The sequence below is a fragment of the Anopheles funestus genome, chromosome 3RL (assembly GCF_943734845.2).
Source record: "Anopheles funestus chromosome 3RL, idAnoFuneDA-416_04, whole genome shotgun sequence".
Lineage (NCBI taxonomy): Eukaryota > Metazoa > Arthropoda > Insecta > Diptera > Culicidae > Anopheles > Anopheles funestus.
This window is the reverse complement of record NC_064599.1, coordinates 33,985,409-34,005,649: the sequence shown is the minus strand read 5'-3', so window position 1 is coordinate 34,005,649 and position 20,241 is coordinate 33,985,409. Positions and strand designations below refer to the sequence as shown.

Here is a 20,241-nt window from a genome sequence, read left to right as displayed (position 1 = left end):
CCAGTAGGTTTAATTGCGCGATATATTCGTAAAGCGGTGGTGGTGTTTGCACACGTGGAATTCTGAATATGTTTTTTTTATCCAAGCGATAATTGCAATCTTTCTTCTACTTATTTTGAACATTGTACGGTGTTCTTCCCTGGGTGATCTTCTGCGTTGCCTCTTAAAAATAGCTCAGACTTCCCTATTGTTTATACAGGCGTCTCCCGAGTTACGACTGTATTTGGGACCGAAAAAAAAAGTCCGAAGCAAGGCGTATGTCGAATTTGTCGTAAACCGAGAATACATCGTTTATAACCATACGTAGAGAGTCGAAAGCTTTACTCAAACATTCTAGAGGAAAAAATAGTCTAGAAATCGTTTAGAATAGTACATTAATCAATCTTTCCAATATCTATTCAATATTTCCTTAAAATATTTATCAAGAATGTATAAGTTTATTCGATCATTTTAATTTTTATATTCAGTGAAGACCATGTTTTTCTTAACGGTTGCCGGTGAAAATAAAAAAAATGACAATTTGAGCAAAATATCAACTGTCAACTGTCAAGATCAAAAACGTCGTATCTGCGAATCGACGTATCTCGAGAGGGTCGTGTAACTCGGGGGACGCCTGTAATCTATTCTCATATATGATACAGAAGCGATCTAAGATTTGAACCAAGACCGGACATCGTAGCAGGTCGTTAATTAGCCGGCCTTACTATGTTAGAGGTGTAGCACACATACGCGTAGAACAGAGTTTTGTTTAACCTTATCTCCCAATCAACATCGTATCGCAGATCAACAGATCAGTATCAGTAATACTAAACTATTTATCTAAAAGAAATAGTTTAATTTTAACATTGATAATAAAGACCAGCTTGCAGAACATCTAGATCGTAGATGATCTACTTCATGTCCACGGCGACAACTGCAAGCTCTGCTTCTCACATTACTTAGCAGAACTGTTTTGTTAAGCCACTCCACCCACTCGGTACTACGGCAGCGGCAGGGCATTGCTGTGAAACTTCTCCGTCTGTCCATTGTGTGTCTGGCTGTATTTGCAATATTTACAATTATAATCGCAACAAGCAACAAGATGGCAAGGGTGTTCCACACTCTTCCCACTTTTCGCTCTGCATGTGTGGAATGGCACCAAACGCCAGAAAGCTTACCAGAATGGAGCTGGAAGAGACGCTTTTAATTCCACCCATTTCTATGTTTTGCTTTTTTGCTAGTGCATCTCTATTCCATTTCCATTATAAAACTTTTACCACCCATCCCGTCCTCCCCTTCAACCCCACCTTTTTTCCCATTGGGGTGCCGGGAAAAGCGTCGTTGTGTGTTCTTCCCCTCTTCTTCTCACGATCTCACCGTGTAGTGGGCTATTATTTGCTGCAGCAGCAGCAAAAAAATGCAACATTTGCCCAAAGGAAGCCGACGACGCGAGTTTGTGTCTGCCCGGGAGGAATTCTTGTCCGTATGCAATCTGTACGATCCATTGTGCGATTGTTTTTGTTTGGGCGCATTAAAGTGGCGCATGCTTTCACCGCATCAAAGCCACGTTCATACACACACACTGTCCTTGACCCTTTGTGGGTCTATTGTGAGTGCAGTTTTTTTTTTGGGGTCGTTGGAAAAAGCAGTCACACACCCTCGCCCTTCTTGCGCCCATCTTGAGTGTCACTTAAGAGAAGATGGGAAGACAATGATGCGGCATATTAACAAGTTTCGCACGTGCTGTTGGGGATTTTCTTTTTACGATCATGCAACAGGTTCAACGCACCAAAGATTAATGAAATGCTTTACTTCTTGCGGGCTTCAAGCATCTGTCATTAGGTTTAATATATCTTTTTTTCTACCAGAAGGACTGATTAAAAAGGTGCAAAACTGACACCTTCTCCAGCTTGTTCTCAAGCGAGAATTGAATTCACTTTGGGATTTTGGATTTTTTTTTTGTTGGGAAAGCAAATACTGTTTCAGTTTCTGCTACGATCACTTCCATTCGTCTGCATTTTTTTTTCAGATACAGACACACATAAGAGAGACTACCATTCTCGTGGTCATCCACATTGGAATGATTCCTTTTTTTTCCTTTTTTTTGTCTCTTTTTTTTCCGTCGAACACAACTATACGTGTCTGCCATTACTGCCACGCGTGTACCAAAGATAACCCAATTAGCAATTAATTTCAAGAATTCCCTTCTGCCAAAGATCTTCTCCGGAAAGGCCCGACGGCTCACGGTGCGAGTGGTGCAACGCAACGGCAAGGAAGGAAACAAGATTTCGGTGACGGGGATACGCGCGCGATCCGGCGAAAAGAAAGCATGCAAATATTTCGTCCAACACCTCTAGAACGTTTTCGCACGGATGCTGACCGAACGAATTTATACGTTCGGAACCGTTGTCTGGGGCTGAAGAGTAGATAAAAATCCCACTCGCGCCAATGCATTAAACCAGCGTTTGTGCGCTTGGGGTGAGCTGAAGTTGAAGAGAGAAAAAAAACGATATAAACTTGTTCGCTTACTGTCATTGATCTTGTTTCTGTTATTTATTTCGACTTCCAAATGTGCCCACCAAATATTTCCAACATACGCGATCGCAAGGCTGGGCGTGGGATGTTCGAACGATGCGGTCATGGAATCTCATGGGCGCTAAGTAGCCTGAAAGGTGTGAGAGAGAGAGAGAGAGTGAGTGAGAAAACACAAATGGACAAACTGCAAAGCAATGAAATATTTCATTTAATATTACAATATTTATCAACACACAGACGAACGTTAGGAAGCAGAGCATCGCGTTGAATCGGTGGCCAACTTCTGGCGCTGCGAAACTAAGGACCTTGTCGTTGCGCATACGTACGAATGCATCTTTGCAGCGAAGAATCATCGAGGCGGAAGAACAGGATGGAATAAAACGAGTTGACAGTGTGGACAGTGTGTGGTGGGTTAAAGATTGTTTCTTCCGTGAATCGCGCCGATGGTGACGGTGGCACAAATGTCCTAAAGCATTTTCGTCGCAGTAGCGACATGGGAAGGAATAAGCGGAATGTAGGGGGAACCTGTGCCAGGACCTTGCGTGTTTTAAAAGGCGCCGCTGACTCGATCACCACTCTTTTTTTCTGCGATCGTACGTAAGTGAATCTCAAACAATCGCTGCAAGGGAAAGTGTGTGTGTCTTGAGAATGGTTTCGGTGTCGCGGATACGCTTCGATACGAGTTGGTGGCTAGCATGCTTTCGAGCATTGGTAAGCCATAGCACGTCTTGTCACGTCCCGAGTCAGCTGTCAGCTACATATATGAAAGGATCTGTTCAGGAGCAAAAAACCACCTACTGATGTTTCGTTGTAGTCTTGTTTTGAATCATTTTTTGGTTTTTGGTTTATCTCGTATTTCTGAAAGGGAATCTATCGAACATATATCCTATGTAGTAGTGTTAGGTATTTGATTTATAGAAATTAGTTGGTAATAACTCTAGCAATGTACTTAAACTTCAAAATTATTTCACTCGAAAGGAGGTATCTTTTGGTACGGAAATGAAAAAGTTAATGTAAGCTATTGTACATAATCAAGAATTTTTGTGTCCCGCATTTCTATTTGCCAACGTGCATGAGACATCGTGTGAGAGACCTCAAACTTTTGGTAAGTGTCTTCTGTCTGTGGAATCAGAGCTATAGACGTGGCTATATATCTCTTTATTGAATATGATATTGATCAGGATATGAAAAACAGATCAGGAGGTAATTATGTACGACTAACTTCTTCCACAATAGTAAAGATATCAATCTCAACACTTATTTCAATATGTCTGAAGCAATATCAATATCCATGGATGGTTATTCAATAGTTTGCCTACATCTCCCAAATGATGCTTATTAATAGATTTCGGTTAATTCGGGTTGCATGCATTCATTACGACTCCGCAACTTAAATATCGGAATAGACTTCAAAGAAATGCAGAAATTCGGTGCTCCAGTTGATTGGGAATTGAAGCACATTACTCCAAATACTTCAAGGTACTTTTGCGGAATAGTTTAAACAATTTCCATTCCACCGACTTCATATCATTACGCACTATTTATGTTGTTATGTGTGGATCAAAAACCTTAATTGCAAACGGTTTAGTTGATGTCAAGAATTGATCTAGAGGCAATCAGACATCGACTACAAAGTTTCGCAGAGATATAACGAGCGTCTATTAGAGAAGCTCCCAGAGAAATTCCCAGAGTTGACTTCTACGCCTGCTAGAGAGGCGTCTTGATCAGCCATCACTACTAAGAAATGTATCACTTCAAATTCCGCTAGATCCTCTTAAATCAACCAAAAAACACCCAAAAATGCCTTCAAGAGTTCCCTGTGCTTGAAGTTACGTGCAAGCATAATTCTTCCAGTTCGCTCACATCGCTTACATCGCTGAGTCAGTAGCAGCAGCAGCGGCGGGCATTTCCGTAGGCGCCACCCACTTTTATTGGCTTGTAACAATTTCCTATCGCCGGTGCCAAGCAGTTGCACCCGGCGACGGTATGCCGGTCGATGAACCAGTAGTGGTCGTAGCAGCTAATCAAATTAGAATGCGCTGGAAACGGCACAGTACACACACACAAAAAATGGTTCTAAGCCTCGGAAGCCTAGCCAAGTGCAAAACGTTCGACGCGTTGTAACTGTCGTTTAAATTTGATCAGCCTGCTACATCCACAGGGTAAAATCGATTCGCTTAGCTCCTGTTGTGGTGTTTTGGGTCACGAGCAGCTAAGGGGCAAAACAGACAAGAAGACCGATAGGAAGGCGCCCCGGACGTTTTGGGCGGCTTCGTGTTTTTGCCTCTTTTTTTTCCAAGACACGCAAGTGTAGTTACCGATGGCGAAAATTAAAGGGATGCCGCGATCGTCTTCTCGCGCATCATCAATCATTATCTCGATGATCCTGTTCTGCAGCCGGAGTTGTTTAACGGCAGAAGAATGGTGGAGTGAAATATGTGTGGTTATTATATCCTCACCCTTCGTTCTTTACTACACTTCTCCATTTCTTGCGCGGCTTTGCGATGAGCAAAAACGAAACAAAACGGACACTCTTCAGTGAGCATACTGTCCCCGTCACCTGTTCCGTAGACTATTGGAAGCTATTTCGCAACGATCGCTTCTTGGCGGGTAGATGGAGACGAGATTGAGAACACTGTAACGCCGGCTGATTACATGCATCCAAAACGTGCAACAGGGTCCTGTGCCTGTGTGGTGTGTGCTCTCGTCATCATTGGCCCGGGAATTGTGCGCCTGCTCCAAATATATGCATTGAGATTGAGCCGCAATGTAGTAAAACTTTATGCCCCGCAGGTCATTGCGGCTTTTCAATGAGGCGGGAGATTTTTTTTATTATTATTGTTGCTGCTATCGTTAACGTTAAACGTTTTGCATTTCAAACACTGATCGAAGGTGAATCGCTCGAAAGGAAGGCATCAAACGCATGATAACTAGTTCGCGTGGAGTCGATTTAATGTTGCCTCGATGATGAAGATCCTTTGATCTGATCTGTCGTGATCTTACGGCGTCACCGTGGAGATGAGATTATGTAGGGCAGAGTATGATCGCAGCATGGTGATAAATTTACGTTCGATATTGAATAGGACCATATCGAGCTGATTAGTCGATCGCGAGTAATGATCACTGTACACGAAAACGGAGGCAATATAGGAGGCCCTATCGAGCAGAAAAAAAAGAAGCATTATAAACACAAATTGAACTTAATTTTGTTTTCTGATATGTAGAAGAACTTGTAATCAATTAAAATTTATTGAAAATTGACTGATTTTGGAATGCATTTCAGCATTTCCCATTATCCGATGGTTCGCTATACGTTACGAAAGCTTAAGAATTGAACCAACAATTATCTGCGACTGGATTGAATTTTTACTCATGAACATCATTAGTTTCGAGTGTGGAAAATTGTTCCGAGGCCCATTCAGGTGAGATTTAGTGACTTCTCCTCACTATGAGGTAGTGACGGCCTGCACCGCAATGTTGTTAATAACGTAACAACAAAAGCTTTAAGTGGTGTTTCCTTTAAGAGTTTGCTCGTTTAGTTATGTGCTGCGACCAGAGTAATTGGAAGGATGTGTCTCCTTCTACCCCCCGAGGATAAGTGTTAATCTTTTAACAGACCCCACAGCTTCCACGGTGTCCTTCATTAACGGAAATCGGTTGCGTTTTATTGCTTTATTATTTTCGAAAAGCATTTTTCGAGCGCAACAAAATGTCATACGACGTTAAGTTTGTTGTGCCCTTTATACTGGAAACCGAGCATTGAAAATTCCTTTTCGCCACTACATAGTGCATGTCAATTTGTGTGAATTAGTTCACAATTTTAATTGGTGTTCAGGTTTTCAATGCTTTAAATGCATTGTTGTAATTATGTCGGTGATGAAAAACCAAAAAAACAATTATTCCTCCTTCGCTAGCTAATTTTTGGAATTTTTGGTTATTTTTTTTGCTGCTGTTGTTTGTTTAAATAACTCCATTGCTGAGGCGGCATTTCGTAGTTGCAGGAAAAAAATGCAATTGTTTTTGTGTTTTTGCTCTCCTGAGATGGGAGCTTTTTTTTCTTTCTTTGTTTATTACATTTCTCGTTTGTTACATTTCTTTTGTGGCGTCCATTGACAGGCCACCTGAATGAAATTGTTTAATTGTTGAGAGAAATTCCAACTGCTCGTCTAGCATCATATTCGATTGTTTGTGGTGTAATAAAATAAAAGCAAGCTCAATGATGGTTTCTGTTTGGATTGCATTTAATAATGATAGCAATGTTAATTATGAAACTTTCAGCGGATGAGAAAATTGGGGCTTCTTGCATTTGTTTCGGTAGCTGTTAGTATGTAAGGAGTATCAATGTCCATAAAACTTTATTTTACCGATGAGATGAATTAAGAAAAAAGTCGTTTTTGCAGTTGTTTATTCTATAACAATGTGTAAATATTATTAAAAAATTAAGAAAGACTGTTTTGGACAAAAAGATTATTTTTAACCTAGAGCCAAAAAAAGGATAAAAAAAGTCGTCAAGCGTTGCTTCAAACTCCATTTAAAGATCTTGTAACATTACTGCTCCACTAGTAACGAGTGAATATCATGATCACTTCTGCGACCTCCACAATTTTTGTTTTTTGACAAAATGTTTGAAATTTGTGCCGAGTATTTAATTGAACATTTTATTTGTAAAGTTGTTTTCCGTAAAACGATTATTTTTAGCACCATTGCTTTTTAATTTATACACATATCTTCCAAAAAAAGAGGTTCGTCGCTTAAAAATTCATCGAAGTCTTTTGTTTATTGCAGAAAGAATAAGTCTTCGCAATATTTTTAACTGTAGAATTGCAAACTTTTTACAGTAATTACTCATTAAAATTACTTCTCATTAACATGTTGGGGAAGGAAAAAAATCCAGAGACAAACTATTATTAAGGATAATTTTACAAAAACTCTGATGCATATTTCTCTAACAAAAAAATTTTAGAGATAAATGGCATGAAGAACACATATTAAAAATTACAACTTCACATCTACTGAAGCCATACTTTACTCATGGAAACCCATCGAAACTAGACACAAGCGATGAAAATGCAAATGAATCTTCCTGTCGTGTGTCAACTGTTCCAACTTCCGAGCGCTACAATTGCTGATGTGATACCGGTACTGTTTACTTTTCTCACGTTCAACATGAAAGTGCAACATAGTTTCATACCAGCCACGGTGCCTGCCGCGGGGTGGGGGAAGAATTCTCCACAATCGGTCCCATTCATCGGAGGATGCATTCTTTGTTATGGTGTTTTTTGAATGATGGCATCTGAAGATTCACCTTCACTGCTGTTGTGGAAGACATTTCCCCGTTGGTGGAAATGGTGAGGAGTTTGACCTCTGTTGTCAATAATATTGAAGCTTTATATGTAGCGTTTAACGTTGAAATGGTTGACAATATTCGCTAGAGTTTAATGCAATGCAATATCAACTTTAGCGTTCAACTGGTTCGGTACGATAAATCATCCATTGAAGTTGTTATGTTTGTTCCGTTCTTCACACACATCCCCCACCCCCGGGGGCATTAGTGTGCCGTGCCGTGCCGATGCCGAACGTTTAAATACCATTCATCACGGGCGCATGACTCACACTGGCGCTCATTTCATTCATAATGCTGCGATTGAATCAATCGTCATACGGCTTTACGGTTTGTTCTTCCACTCACGCACACGGCGCAATTTTACGGAAGCGGATGTTGTCACTCCTTTCTCCCGTCGTTTTGGTACACCTCGCTTACCCATACCCATTCGTCATCATTCGGCATGCTGTTGGATGCATGCTGATCGGAATCATAGCAAATGGTGCATTGGTGGTGGGTCGCTGCACCGAAACTTCATCGTTCGTTCGGTTCACTTCCTGTACAATGTGCAAGCACGTTCACATTCCGACAGTTTGTCCCTCCGTCTCTGCTTGTTTCAAGGCAGTAATGCACCCGGAACGGGGATGAAGCAGTAAAAATAAAATAAAATAAAAAACACACACACAAAAGAAAGAAGCACCAAACCCTAACCTGCTCATTCTCTTCATATATGGTTCTCGTTGATGAATAGCATAAATCGGTGCACAGTCGGTGTCGGAGCAAGATTCTTCTCCTGCTGCCATTCTTAGAACTAGCTTAAAATGATCATAATATGGTAACCTAGGCAAGTTGTGGCCAGAGACACATTAAACTCACCTGTCAGCTGTGTGTGCTCCAGAGAAAAAGACGCTCCGAAGCCTGAGTCGTCTGAAGGTTCGTTGAATTGTATGACGAATAAAACTACTTCCGTTTTGCTGCTGGCCGTGTGTCTGCTCTTCGCTATGCTTCCGCACACGCCTCTTTCCGATCGATTATTGTACCGAATGTGTGTGTGGGTTTATGTTTCATCAGTTTTGGAACATTATTGCAGCTGCTCTATCTGTCCCCCGCCGTATGCCATATGCATTTTTTGATCTTCTCTTTGTAAAGGAAACAGTAAAGGAAAAGGTGTAAAATGCAGCGTTGTTAATCCACCGGTAAACAGCAGGGCAAAAGTACGAAGAAACAAAGGATAAGTGCTGAATCGTGATATACCAATCATAATTCCAGCAAAACACAAACCGCCGCCGCGCACCACAAGAAGCCGCCGAGATTCGGTCGATTGTTTCGCTTTTGCCGCGTGGAGTTTCGGACAGTGGAGATCTGCTGGATGTGTGGCAGCTGAGGGTAGAAGATGCACCTGCATCATCCAGTAATGAAGGCACCGCACGCGACCAATGTGTGGTACAAATGGTTCGTCTTTGGTTTGCGCGTTGTTTTTATTTCACGCGAATGAAGCAGACGGTAAATTGTTGATCATGAGCAAGTAAAGTTCTTTAACCAGTTTAACCAAAGAGTTGAGAGGAATGGGCATGCCAACAGCAGTAAGGCACGTGTTTTCGAGCATGTTTTTCGTCTTCTTGCAGGATATTTCAAACCACACTTAAATCGCGACCTGATGATGATCTGATTACTTTAAGCGAGGTGATTGTTTACCTTGGCAGATTGCTGCTAATGGCGAATCCTTAAGTGTTTAATGATATTATTTGTGAGGAGTTTTGCTTCGAGTTACGATGAGAGAATGTTTTGATGTTTCTTTCAGCAACATTGAAAAATGTTGTTGTAAGAGTTCGTATTTTTTTTTTTTTTGGTATTGATTGACAAGGAACTGATGAAATATTTTACAATAATATGCAGAAACTAATATCCAACATTTGGGCTTTTGAAGAGAATCCTTTGTTCGTTTCGCAAAGGTTCTTAATAGTTTGTCAATTGGGCTTATTTGTGTTCAATTGTGCTCATTTTCGTCATCAATTTAAAATATCAGTTATATGCTGACGATTTTATGTAAATCAAGCTTGATAGACGTAACTGTTGGTTTTTTCTTCAAGGATTAAATTTTATGTTTCATTTCATATTCATGTAATGTCAATAAAGTTTCTCTCTTTCTCACTCTCTATTCTTGGCTTAACGATCTCTAAGGTCATGTCCACCATTTCTGGTAAGAATAGTCAGTCCTTGCTATGGGGTGATGTTCCGGATGGGATTTGATATCCATTCCTATCGTGTGGAATCGCTGTTTATCACATAAGAGGAACGCTATAAGACACTATCATGCGTAATCATTCTGTAATTAATCTTGCTATAACTTAGTATTCAAATAGATTTTATTTTATAGAGCAACAACGGATTATTTGACCGCTTTTAAGTTCATTTTTAACACGCTAGATCTACTAAGTGCTTTAAGGATGTTTCGTTCGTGATTCATTTTTAAACAATTTCGAAGAGTTGGACTATATATTTTATTGTTTAGTGGAGATCGTTCTATGGAATATATGTATATGTAAAATTCATTTTTCAACTACTTTAGGATTGTTTAACCCCTAAAAATAATATAATGAAAATGAACCGTTCCTGTCAAAATGACTGGTCCGCTAGTTCTAGTGTTAAAATGGATCTTGTCATCCTCACATAAATCCTCTGGACTAGCTTCAGTTGCATGCTAAAGCAAGTAAGTAAAGGAAATATTAAATAAAGTATTCATAATTTTTACTACCTTCGACCTTACCACATTGTTGGAATTAAACTCTCGAAGACGAAATCGTTGCCGTAAGAAGGTCCAGACGTCGTATTGTATTAATATGCAAGAATTCCTCCCATTTTCCAAGAAATGTGAGATAAAAGCGAGAGTAATTAAACGTTGCTATTGTGGTGTTACAGTTCACCCGCAAGCCCTAGGCTATGGGTAGGGTGGTAAGATATATTAAGCATTTTTAATTGCTTATTATATGACCTGGAATTTTAGTGCATTTCTGTACCGTCTCGCAAAGCCACTGAATTTAATGAAGACAAACGTTAACTACTCCCCCTCCCCGAAGTTCGGTGCTTATTACCGAGCTAATGATGGAACGCAAATAATTGAAAGCACCTTGTGGAAAAGATCATTGACAATCAACTGAATAGTCTTTAGCGGGTGTCTTCAATATGATTTGGGTCTTTTGGGAGGAAACTTTTCCGATTTTTCTCACCGCTGGTGCTTAGTTTGTGAGGTCCAGTGTATGACACGAAGCAGTAGTTGGACCATAACAAATGGTTCAGCAAACCAACCTGTGTGTCTGTCTGTCCATATTACAATTCGGGGGAGGGTGAAGAAAAGAAGCTTTAGATGAAGGAGACGATGGTTGGTGGTGGTCGCGTCGTACGGTCGTGTGATTTTCCGTCCGGTCCCGGTAACGGTAGAGAGCAGCGAGCCCTCTACTCTGGCCGCGCAGTGTGGATGGATTAAGAACAATAATTTTACCACGCTTTCGGAAGTCTCGGAAGAACGCGAACGAGAGAAGCGGCTTATGTGTGATGCGGGGGCGCAGACAATTAGTTCCGTGCGGATTGAAATCATCATCAACCGTTGCGATCGTGTGCGGCGGCGCACCTTCCCCGTTGCAAGGTGGGAAACCGAACAAGTGCGCGATCGAGGATGGGAACTATCGCCCCCCGAAAAAGAAGCCTCCCCGTAAAAGAGAGTGCGCGCCTTCTTTACTTAGTTTTATAGAGCATGGCAGAGCCTCATACGGAGAAGAACGTGTGTGCGGTATTAGTCGAGTACATTAGGCCTGGACTGCTGTGTGTGTGTAAAGCGTACGGTACTGTTTGCTTTAATTGTTTTTTCGGAGGCCATATTCTGGATTTTCGGCAACAACTCACCTCCCCCGGCTTTCCCCGGTACTACGCATTTATAGCGCCGGATTGAACACTTGTTCTGGACGCTCCCCCGAGTGGATGGTGAGATTAGTAGTAGACAGTTCAATAATGCTTGCTCTTGTGAAGCACTTTTCGGTGCGCCACTTAATGCTCGATGCGGTATATTCCCTCCATAAAACCTCGAAAAACCCCCGAACGCGTCTCGAATGGTGAACAAATTATTGCAATTATTCTCGTAATACATACTATTAGCGGATAATTGCTGTTTGCTATCGGTTTTTGTAGCTACCCCGACCGAGGAGGGTACGACCGAGCAACCCCGAGAGTGTGGGTGAGTTGCAGAATGAAACTCATTAAACTCATCTGTCTTTTTCCATGTTGTGGGTTTTGCGAGCAGTTTCAGAACAGATCGGTGCCAGAGCGGGAAAACAAAGAGGCGCCATCATAAACCGACCACCATCGGTAGCAAAACACGGCTGCTATATATATACACACACACACGGGGCGCCAGGTAGGGGCCGGTACAGGCCAGTCAAATTTGAACCGGTACTCAGCGATCGGTTAATGCGTCCAGCGCCGTCTTAAAGCCAAACCACCTGTCAGTTGCAAATGCTGGTGCTGCTGCTGCTGCTGCTGCTGCAAGTTCCGTATTGTTCTGGTTTTTGGGAAATCGGATATTTGTTTAGAATCATATCATCCGCATTCGTATCCGTCCTGTCCATGCGATTAGTTAATGTATATGTGTATGGCTGTTTTTTCCCCCCTCCTCTTCCTAGACGCATCTGTGCTGCAAGTTTCGGAAAGAATGTTGCTAATGCACAGATAATTAGGCAAATTAGAAAGTAATCAACCTTTTCGGACGAAGGTGCGTATTGAGCGTGTTTTCTTGCTTCTTTTTGTTATCGCGCTCCGTTGCGCTATTTGCATTTTAGGGTTTGAAGCAGTCGGCAGGCTAAGTAAATGCAAATATTGCTGATGCGGCGCACCAATCAAAAATGGGAATGTTATTCAATGAAAATGAAATTAATCAAATAGTTAGATCGAGGGATTGTAAGGCTACAATTATTTCCATCGAACATGAACAAACTGGGAAATTAATTGATGGTACACGGTGTTGAAAATGGACTAACTTGAAAAGGTGATGAAAAAGAAGGATAATTGAAAACATTAAAAACTTATTTATAAGGCAATGATCTCAATATTATTGAAGAAGGTCCTTGGTTGTGTAGTTTCCCCAGAATAGTACTGTATAGACTACAGCTCAGTTACTGCAATAAAGCTTTTATCTTTCAACAATCTGAAGCAAGGTCACAACTAAAAGATCATTCCGTCCATCTTCTAGTAGTAGGTAGTTACTGATTTGTAATCCATAGTGGAATCTTAGGTCCACTCCGACTCCGCGTATGAAAAATTGATTCCGACTCCGACTAACAACCAAAATTGACTCCGGCGAGTCCGGTCGACTCCAACTTCGATCGAGTCCGGGTGTGTCCGAATGGTTCCGATCGATTCCGGATGAGTCCGTATGGGTCCAGATGACTCCGATTGAGTCCGAGTGGATCGAACTCGACCAGATTGAACAGGAGTAGATATCCCCCCTCCCCATTTCTTACTTCTGCCAAAATCATTCCGATTCCGACACCGACTCCAAATTAGTGATGTGAAAAATCGCTCCCAAGTGGGATTCGATCCGACCGATCCGGAACCCTTTTTGGGATCGATCCTCCGAATCCGATCCGAATCCCTTTTAAAAACATATCCTTTGTTTGGGGTGTAGGGGGGACAATTGTCCCACCAACCAGGTGTCAAAAACTGCATATTGATTCCAACACAAATCGAAGTTGTTCGTTTGTTCGGAGGACACACAAAAAAACTGACATAAGCTAGTCGCGATTACATATTGTTTTAGATTTATTTTGTATGTATTTTATTTAAATACATTTTGCATATTTTTATATTTTCTAGCTTCCATATTCCTTCTAGTTCGTCAAAAATTTAATGAGGCGAATTAGACAGACACAGTCAAAATGCTTGAACAGCATGAACCGATAAACAGCATCAGAAATGCTTTGAAGATTAAAAACATTGTACCATTACTAGACCGTTTGACAGCGTTCGTGAATAGACGCGCCTGATTATACTGTAATGTTAACACCGCTTTAAATCCCAATCCCGGACTCCAATCTTGACAGATCCGAATCTGGGATCTGGAATCTTGTTTTGGATCCCAATCCCTGGAGGATCCGAATCCTGAAGGATCCTAATCCTAAAGGATCCCAATCCTAAAAGATCCGAATCCTGAAGGATCCGGATCCGGACTCTTGTATTGGATCCCAATCCGGACTCGGAATTCAGGCAATCCAAGATATGGGATTGAATCCGGATTGATCCGAGGAAGGATCGAATCCCAGAATCCGATCCGGATCCCATTGCCCAACACTACTCCAGATGGCGGCGGAGTCGGAGCGATCCGACTCCGGCAAAATTTATAATTTATCCAGCACTAGTAGATAGTAGCCTCCAGAATACATTTTGTAATCACTACTCAAATAAGTCCGTAAGTCCTGAAGGGAAGATCCCCTACTATTCGTTGATCGTCAAATGTTGAGGACGCTTCTTTGATAATATCATATGGGCGCCTCGTGAAGCAGAGCACCTGGCTTTTACGCCTTTTATTATCTTCCACTATAAAAGGTAGAACCTCGCCCTTCAATGAGACCACGCTGTTTCAAAAAGTATATTAATTAATACATCAAGCAAAAAATATATCAAAAAAAATCAACATTGGAAATGGATCGAAAGATTATACCTATGGAACGTTTGTTTAACAGATCGTGAAGAAAGGCCCGGACATTGCTTTAACTACCTCAAACCAAAAAGTTTAAACAATAGTAGATAAAATCCCAATAAATCTAGTTGCAACTAAAACGGCAGACCAAACACCCCAAAAACAGCAAATTGCACCGAACGGTATATGATCATGGTACGGTTCACTGCAAGCATGGCAATATTAAACATATGCTGTATGTTCCTAGACACAGGAAACCATTACAGAAGAGGTATTCAATCACTTGGACACCGCTTACCGTTTGGTCTTCCGCTTGCATTTACATGGGTGTAGTCGGCAAATATGCCAGAACTGTTTTGTATTCGTCTGCAGCAACTGCAAAATCTTGCTACGTGACATTGCTTCTAATGGTCTCGGAACCTGTGCGGTAGGAGTTTCCCTAAATAGTTACCAATAAGGGGAGGGAGGCGCATTTGTACCCCTAAAGAAGCAAAAAACAAATAGCATGACAAACAGTACGCAAGATTATGTGCAAAATATTTAAATTAATAGCGAAACGGGTTTAAAACAATTGACATCCTTAATCGTTTGCAATCATACCGGAAAAGAAGTGAGTCATCTTTTGGTTGTATGTGGTGGAGAAAGATACTTTTTCTAAGTTTGCTAGTAATGTGTGAATATATAATTTGTAGCTGTATTTTGTTTTAAAAGAGCATTTTCTTAACATCACTTTTCATTTCTTCATTAAAGCAGATTTGGTAAGGGCAATAAATATTTAAAATTTATTTAATGTACACAAACTTCTAAATTTTCATTAAAAACAATAACACGTGAAATTTTTCGATAATGTTAAAAGTAATTTTATATGGATTTTCTTTTTGTAAAAATTAGGATAGAAATAAATGTAACGAAAATAAAAACATTATTGGTTGTTAATCTAACTAATACATTAAAAAATTATCAAAAAAATAATATTTAATTTCTTCATATTAAAAGTTAAGTATATAAACAAAAAAGTTTTTCCACGTTGTGTTAAAGGTTGTGATATATTTTAGAACGGGTTTTAACAGTAAAAAAAATAGAAAATATTTGTTTTAAATTTTTTACAATGAATTTGCATTTTGTTTATTATTTTCTTGAAAAAAAAACACGTCTCCTCTATGCACCATGCTTCCATTGGTATAAGGTTCATTTGATGTTGCTTACAATCGAATGCTGTTTTTGTGACTAATTTGAAACATCTCACCATCTTCTTCTATTACCACGTGTATGTGTGTGTGTGGAGGTTGTTCACAACAACAACAAGACCGAATATCTATTACAAAGGTATATTATTATTAGTGGACAAATCTTCTCCAGAGATTTTGCCTATTGAAGAGGTCAATTATGGGATAGTAAGTAATAGTAAGTTGCAGCGAATGGATTGCTTTTGGTGTGTGTTCTTTGTTCCTTTTTACATTCCCATATCCCAATACATTACACACACACTCAGTCGAGTGTGTGTTTATTTGAGGTTTTCTTATCAAAGATTTTTGAGTGCGAAGGCCATTTTGGTTTTGTGGAGGGATGGTTGATGGATTTTTGAACATTTAGTATGTATGTAAAATAGAACTTTTGTGGACGGGTTCGGTTTTCCGATCACCGATCAGTTTTTTTTGGGGCATCAGAAGAAGCAGAAGGAAAACAGAAGAAGAAAAAACACGTAATCGAAAAAAGGTAATAATTAAATATGTGTTGTTTGTCGATGAATTAATATTGGAAAAAGAGAGGAAACAACTAAATTTTGTATACAAAAAATAAATAAATCCCTATAAAGCCCCGATAATTCGTAGCGCCTAGTAGCACAATCGCTTTTCACTCTCTAACCTTCCTTTCCTTCCTTCAAGAGTTAATCTTTGGTGTGTATGTGTATGTGTCCTTTGAAAAACAAAACAGAGAAGAAAACAAAACAAACTAGATGCATCATTTTATATTGGTGGTATTGTAATTCCTGGTTCTATTGTTCTACTGGGCGTCATAAGCCACCCAATTTAATTACACATCCTTATATGCACCTTTCTTTATGTTTGCAAGTGTTTCTCCAAGTTGAATTTGTATGTATTATTAAATGATATCAATTTTTGGGAGGTTTCATTCCATTAGTGAGATCGTGTATATCTGTCGTTAACCAAATAAACACAAAATGTGATGTGATGTGTAATGTGGCGCCTTGTGGTAAGAGGGAAGCTTGGCTTCCCTTTTATACTATATAATGATGTATGAAAAACAAAATAATAAAAAAACTAAATACGAAATGGAAAGTAGTGGTGGCAACGACAGAAGGGGCGAAAAAAACATGAACCGAATCTACAAGATGCAATAAATAAACTATTTTACTCACCAACTTTTTTAATCTTTTCTTCTTTTTTCATAATTTCCCTTCATCTGTTCTGTCTTCTTTTCCTTTTTTTTTGTTGCTGTTTGTTAAGTAATGACATGAATCGGTTATGTTCAGCGGTGTGTGGTGTTCTAGTCATCTTCTTGCTTCCGTGTGTGATGTTCACAGTTCAAAAAACGGGGGAGAGAATTGATCGTACACGTTACTTAATTGCCTGTTGTTCGCTTCTTTAACGGCTTCAACTATCAAATGCCATCGATCCACTTCCACCATCACATCGGGGTTTTTTTTTCATAAAAAAAGGGATTAGAAATTATTTTCGAATTGTTTCCATTCCTCCACTAGGGTGGAGCTGGTATTGAGGAGAAGGGTGGATGGCGCAGTCTGATTTGCAATGATAATACGTTTGTTTTGATTTATTTGCTTGCCGTGTTATATATTTGAGTGTTTTTTTTCTCTTCTCCCTTCCTATACATACGCGTTGCTGTTCGGTTTGCTTTTTTCTTTTCTTTTCGACGCTCTCTTTTCGTGTATGGAAAAGCAAAAGAGCTCAGTTAAGTTAGTGTAATTTAATTATAGTAATAATAATAATATAATAATAATAATAATAATAATAATTAGAATACAATACAATAATTAGAATATTTCCGTAGAGATTTGACTAGACTTGGTGATTTTTTCCGTATTATTGAATATTATCTTATCGTTTCATTTCGGTTTTTTTTTTCATTTGCCTAACACCAGCACTTCCGACTCGCCTTCTTTCGCTAATCTTCATCTCTCTCTTTTTCTCTCTGCGGATTAGTCTTTAGTTCACTCCTTTAGGATTATTACGAGACACCACCCCAGCGACACGCGACGATGCCCAAGAAACAAAAAAACAATTGTTTCCATTTGGTCGCCTTTTACCAGCACCACTGAAATTCCTGTCCATTCAACACTCAACACCTATACTCACTCGGGCAAACGATATTACCACAGCAGCTTACTAAGGGGTCGTTAGTAAACAAGCAGCCTCTTAAAAGAGTCAATTTTTATTTCATAATAAATAATGTTCACGTGACACACGCAACACACACACTGGCTGGCGTATTGCGAGCTAGTTGGTGTCTTTTTTTTTGTTTCACAGAGAGTTCAAGAATTCTGGGTGGCCCTGGGTGGCGCATCCTTTACAATACCTTCATTTATTCCGGACCAACCCTTTTCTACCCTGCTTCTTGCGCACACCGCGCACATTGTATTTATGGTATTGGTTTCTCTTACATTTGGCTTTCTGGCTAACCTATCTAACACAAAAAAAAACAGGTGAAGGCTGCGCGCGGTTTTTAATGTTTCACTCCTTCGGCAGTGTTGTGTGTTGTTTGTTCTTCTGCTACATATCGCTGTCACGGACGGAGGCTCGATTGATTGTGTGTATGTGTGTGTGTTGATGTGCACCGTACCGACGCGCGTTTACGGCAGTTGCAGTCCATCACATCATTCACCACATCGTCATCACCTTTCTTTGCCGTGTCTCCTTTACCCGGGCCCGGGTAACTTTCCGCAAGGGCTTAAAAACCATCACTCTCTCCAGTTTCGAACTTTGCATTTCGTTTGGCAGTTAGTGGTTACAGTGGAAAAAAAGGAACTCAAAATGATGATGTACGAGCATGTGTATAAAACTTCTATTTGCTCGCTGATTGATTGGCGGATGAAAACGGTGCGAAACGAACGAACCATTGCCCGGTCTTCGTCAGCAGCAGCGAATGAGGGTGTGCTGCAGAGGTGTGTGTGTGTCCGGGAGTACAAAAAAACAGGGAGAAATAACGTTGGACAGAGGGGATCTCCATCTTGGTTCTCTGCTCCCTGCGCAGTCTTTGGTATACTGGTATGTTTTAGTTTGGATTTCATTAGGATCGAGAAAGATTATTTGCGAACAAATCCTTATCCTTTATCATTCTCATATATCGCGCGGTCATTTTGTTCGTCCTTTAGGCGCAATTTCCCTTTAAAACGCACGCGCACACACACACAACATACTGCTGCTCGAACAGAAAGGATGATCGGTCAGTGGTTGTGAGAGTTGTGAGATGATTCGTCCTCCCGTTGCTGGCCGTAGATTTATCGATTAAAATATAAAGTCTATGTACAATCACATTTAGTACGCAACAACTTCCTTCCTTCAATTGCAGTGTTTACGCTGAGGTGTTGAGTTTTCCATTGTTGTCCGAATAATGCCGGAGAGATAGAAACGTGTGTTGTACGTGTGTGTAAATAACGTGCGAGTGTGTGTCGCAAAGCCGTATGATACCCGTGTGTTTTTGACCACCTACACACCTCCTCTCTAGTGGCCCCCCAATTTTCTCGTTAAAGGCAAAGGGAGAGTAGTTTCCCGTTTTTTTTTGTTTGTTTCCTCAGCTGCTTCACACACGCACGCACGCACACAAGTGACTCTTTGGACGTTTTTTTTTGTTCTGTAGGTTACAGCATACTTATGCACGCTAAAGTCTTATCACCCTCCGAATCATCCCTTTGCGGAAGAGGTTGGCTGGCTTCGAATAAGGTGTGGTTGGGGAGGGGATTTTTGTTTCGTGTTTTACTTTCCTGGCCATTCCTGGACAATCCTGGTGGTGAGTGTTGTCATCGACCGTGGACAATATTCTCGTTTTACGACGATGCGAAGCACAGGTGGGAACGGTAGGTGGTGGCGTTTAGAACGCACGTTCGGTCGTGTGTTTGTTTGTGTACCCCAGTGCCCGAATCCGCGTGACACTTGGATATGGAAGGAATGGGGGATCCTCTCGTGATCCTAACCTTAGAGGAAGAGGTCCAGACGTTTGTTTTTTGGTCCACCAACACCAACGCACACTAGAACCCGAAGTTGGTGAATAGATGTTGTTTGAATACCTCTTCACTTTCCTCCTCGAGCCTCTGGACCGTTACCGTGTTGAGCAGGTTGAACACGATGGCGAAGATGGTACAGGCGGCATAAACACCGAGCGCCACCCACCATAGTAGCTGCTCGTGCAACTTCTGTTCGAAGTTTTTCAGCACCAGCAGCCCGATCGTGAGCCCAGCCAGGGCACCCGTTAGATGCGCCACGTACGATACCGAAGGTGCCCCACTGGCCGGTTCCACCGAATATCGGGAATAGATGGCGAAACCTACATCACAGGATGCTGTTGTAATGTAAATAAACAAGAGAAAAAAGAAATACAAAACCATTTTAGTTATGATGATATTAGTGCACACTTGGGATAGATTTTGAACAAAGACTTCTGGAGAATTCTTGAGCGAAATTTGGAAAATTACAGTAATTTCTCTGAACTCTTTTCAACTAGATAAGGAACTGAAATTTTTGTT

General features: G+C 40.7%; 1 protein-coding gene across 4 annotated transcripts in view; it reads right to left on the bottom strand.

The window, feature by feature from the left end:
* Nucleotides 1–16,959: 16,959 nt before the first annotated feature.
* LOC125770346 (protein rhomboid) overlaps nucleotides 16,960–20,241 on the bottom strand; it is a 43,438-nt gene continuing 40,156 nt past the window's right edge. For all 4 annotated transcript variants that reach the window (XM_049439805.1, XM_049439806.1, XM_049439808.1 and 1 more), the window contains one exon: nucleotides 16,960–20,057. In XM_049439805.1, coding sequence (XP_049295762.1) covers nucleotides 19,747–20,057 — 311 coding nt within the window. In that variant the 3' untranslated portion in view covers nucleotides 16,960–19,746. The remainder of the gene's footprint in view (nucleotides 20,058–20,241) is intronic.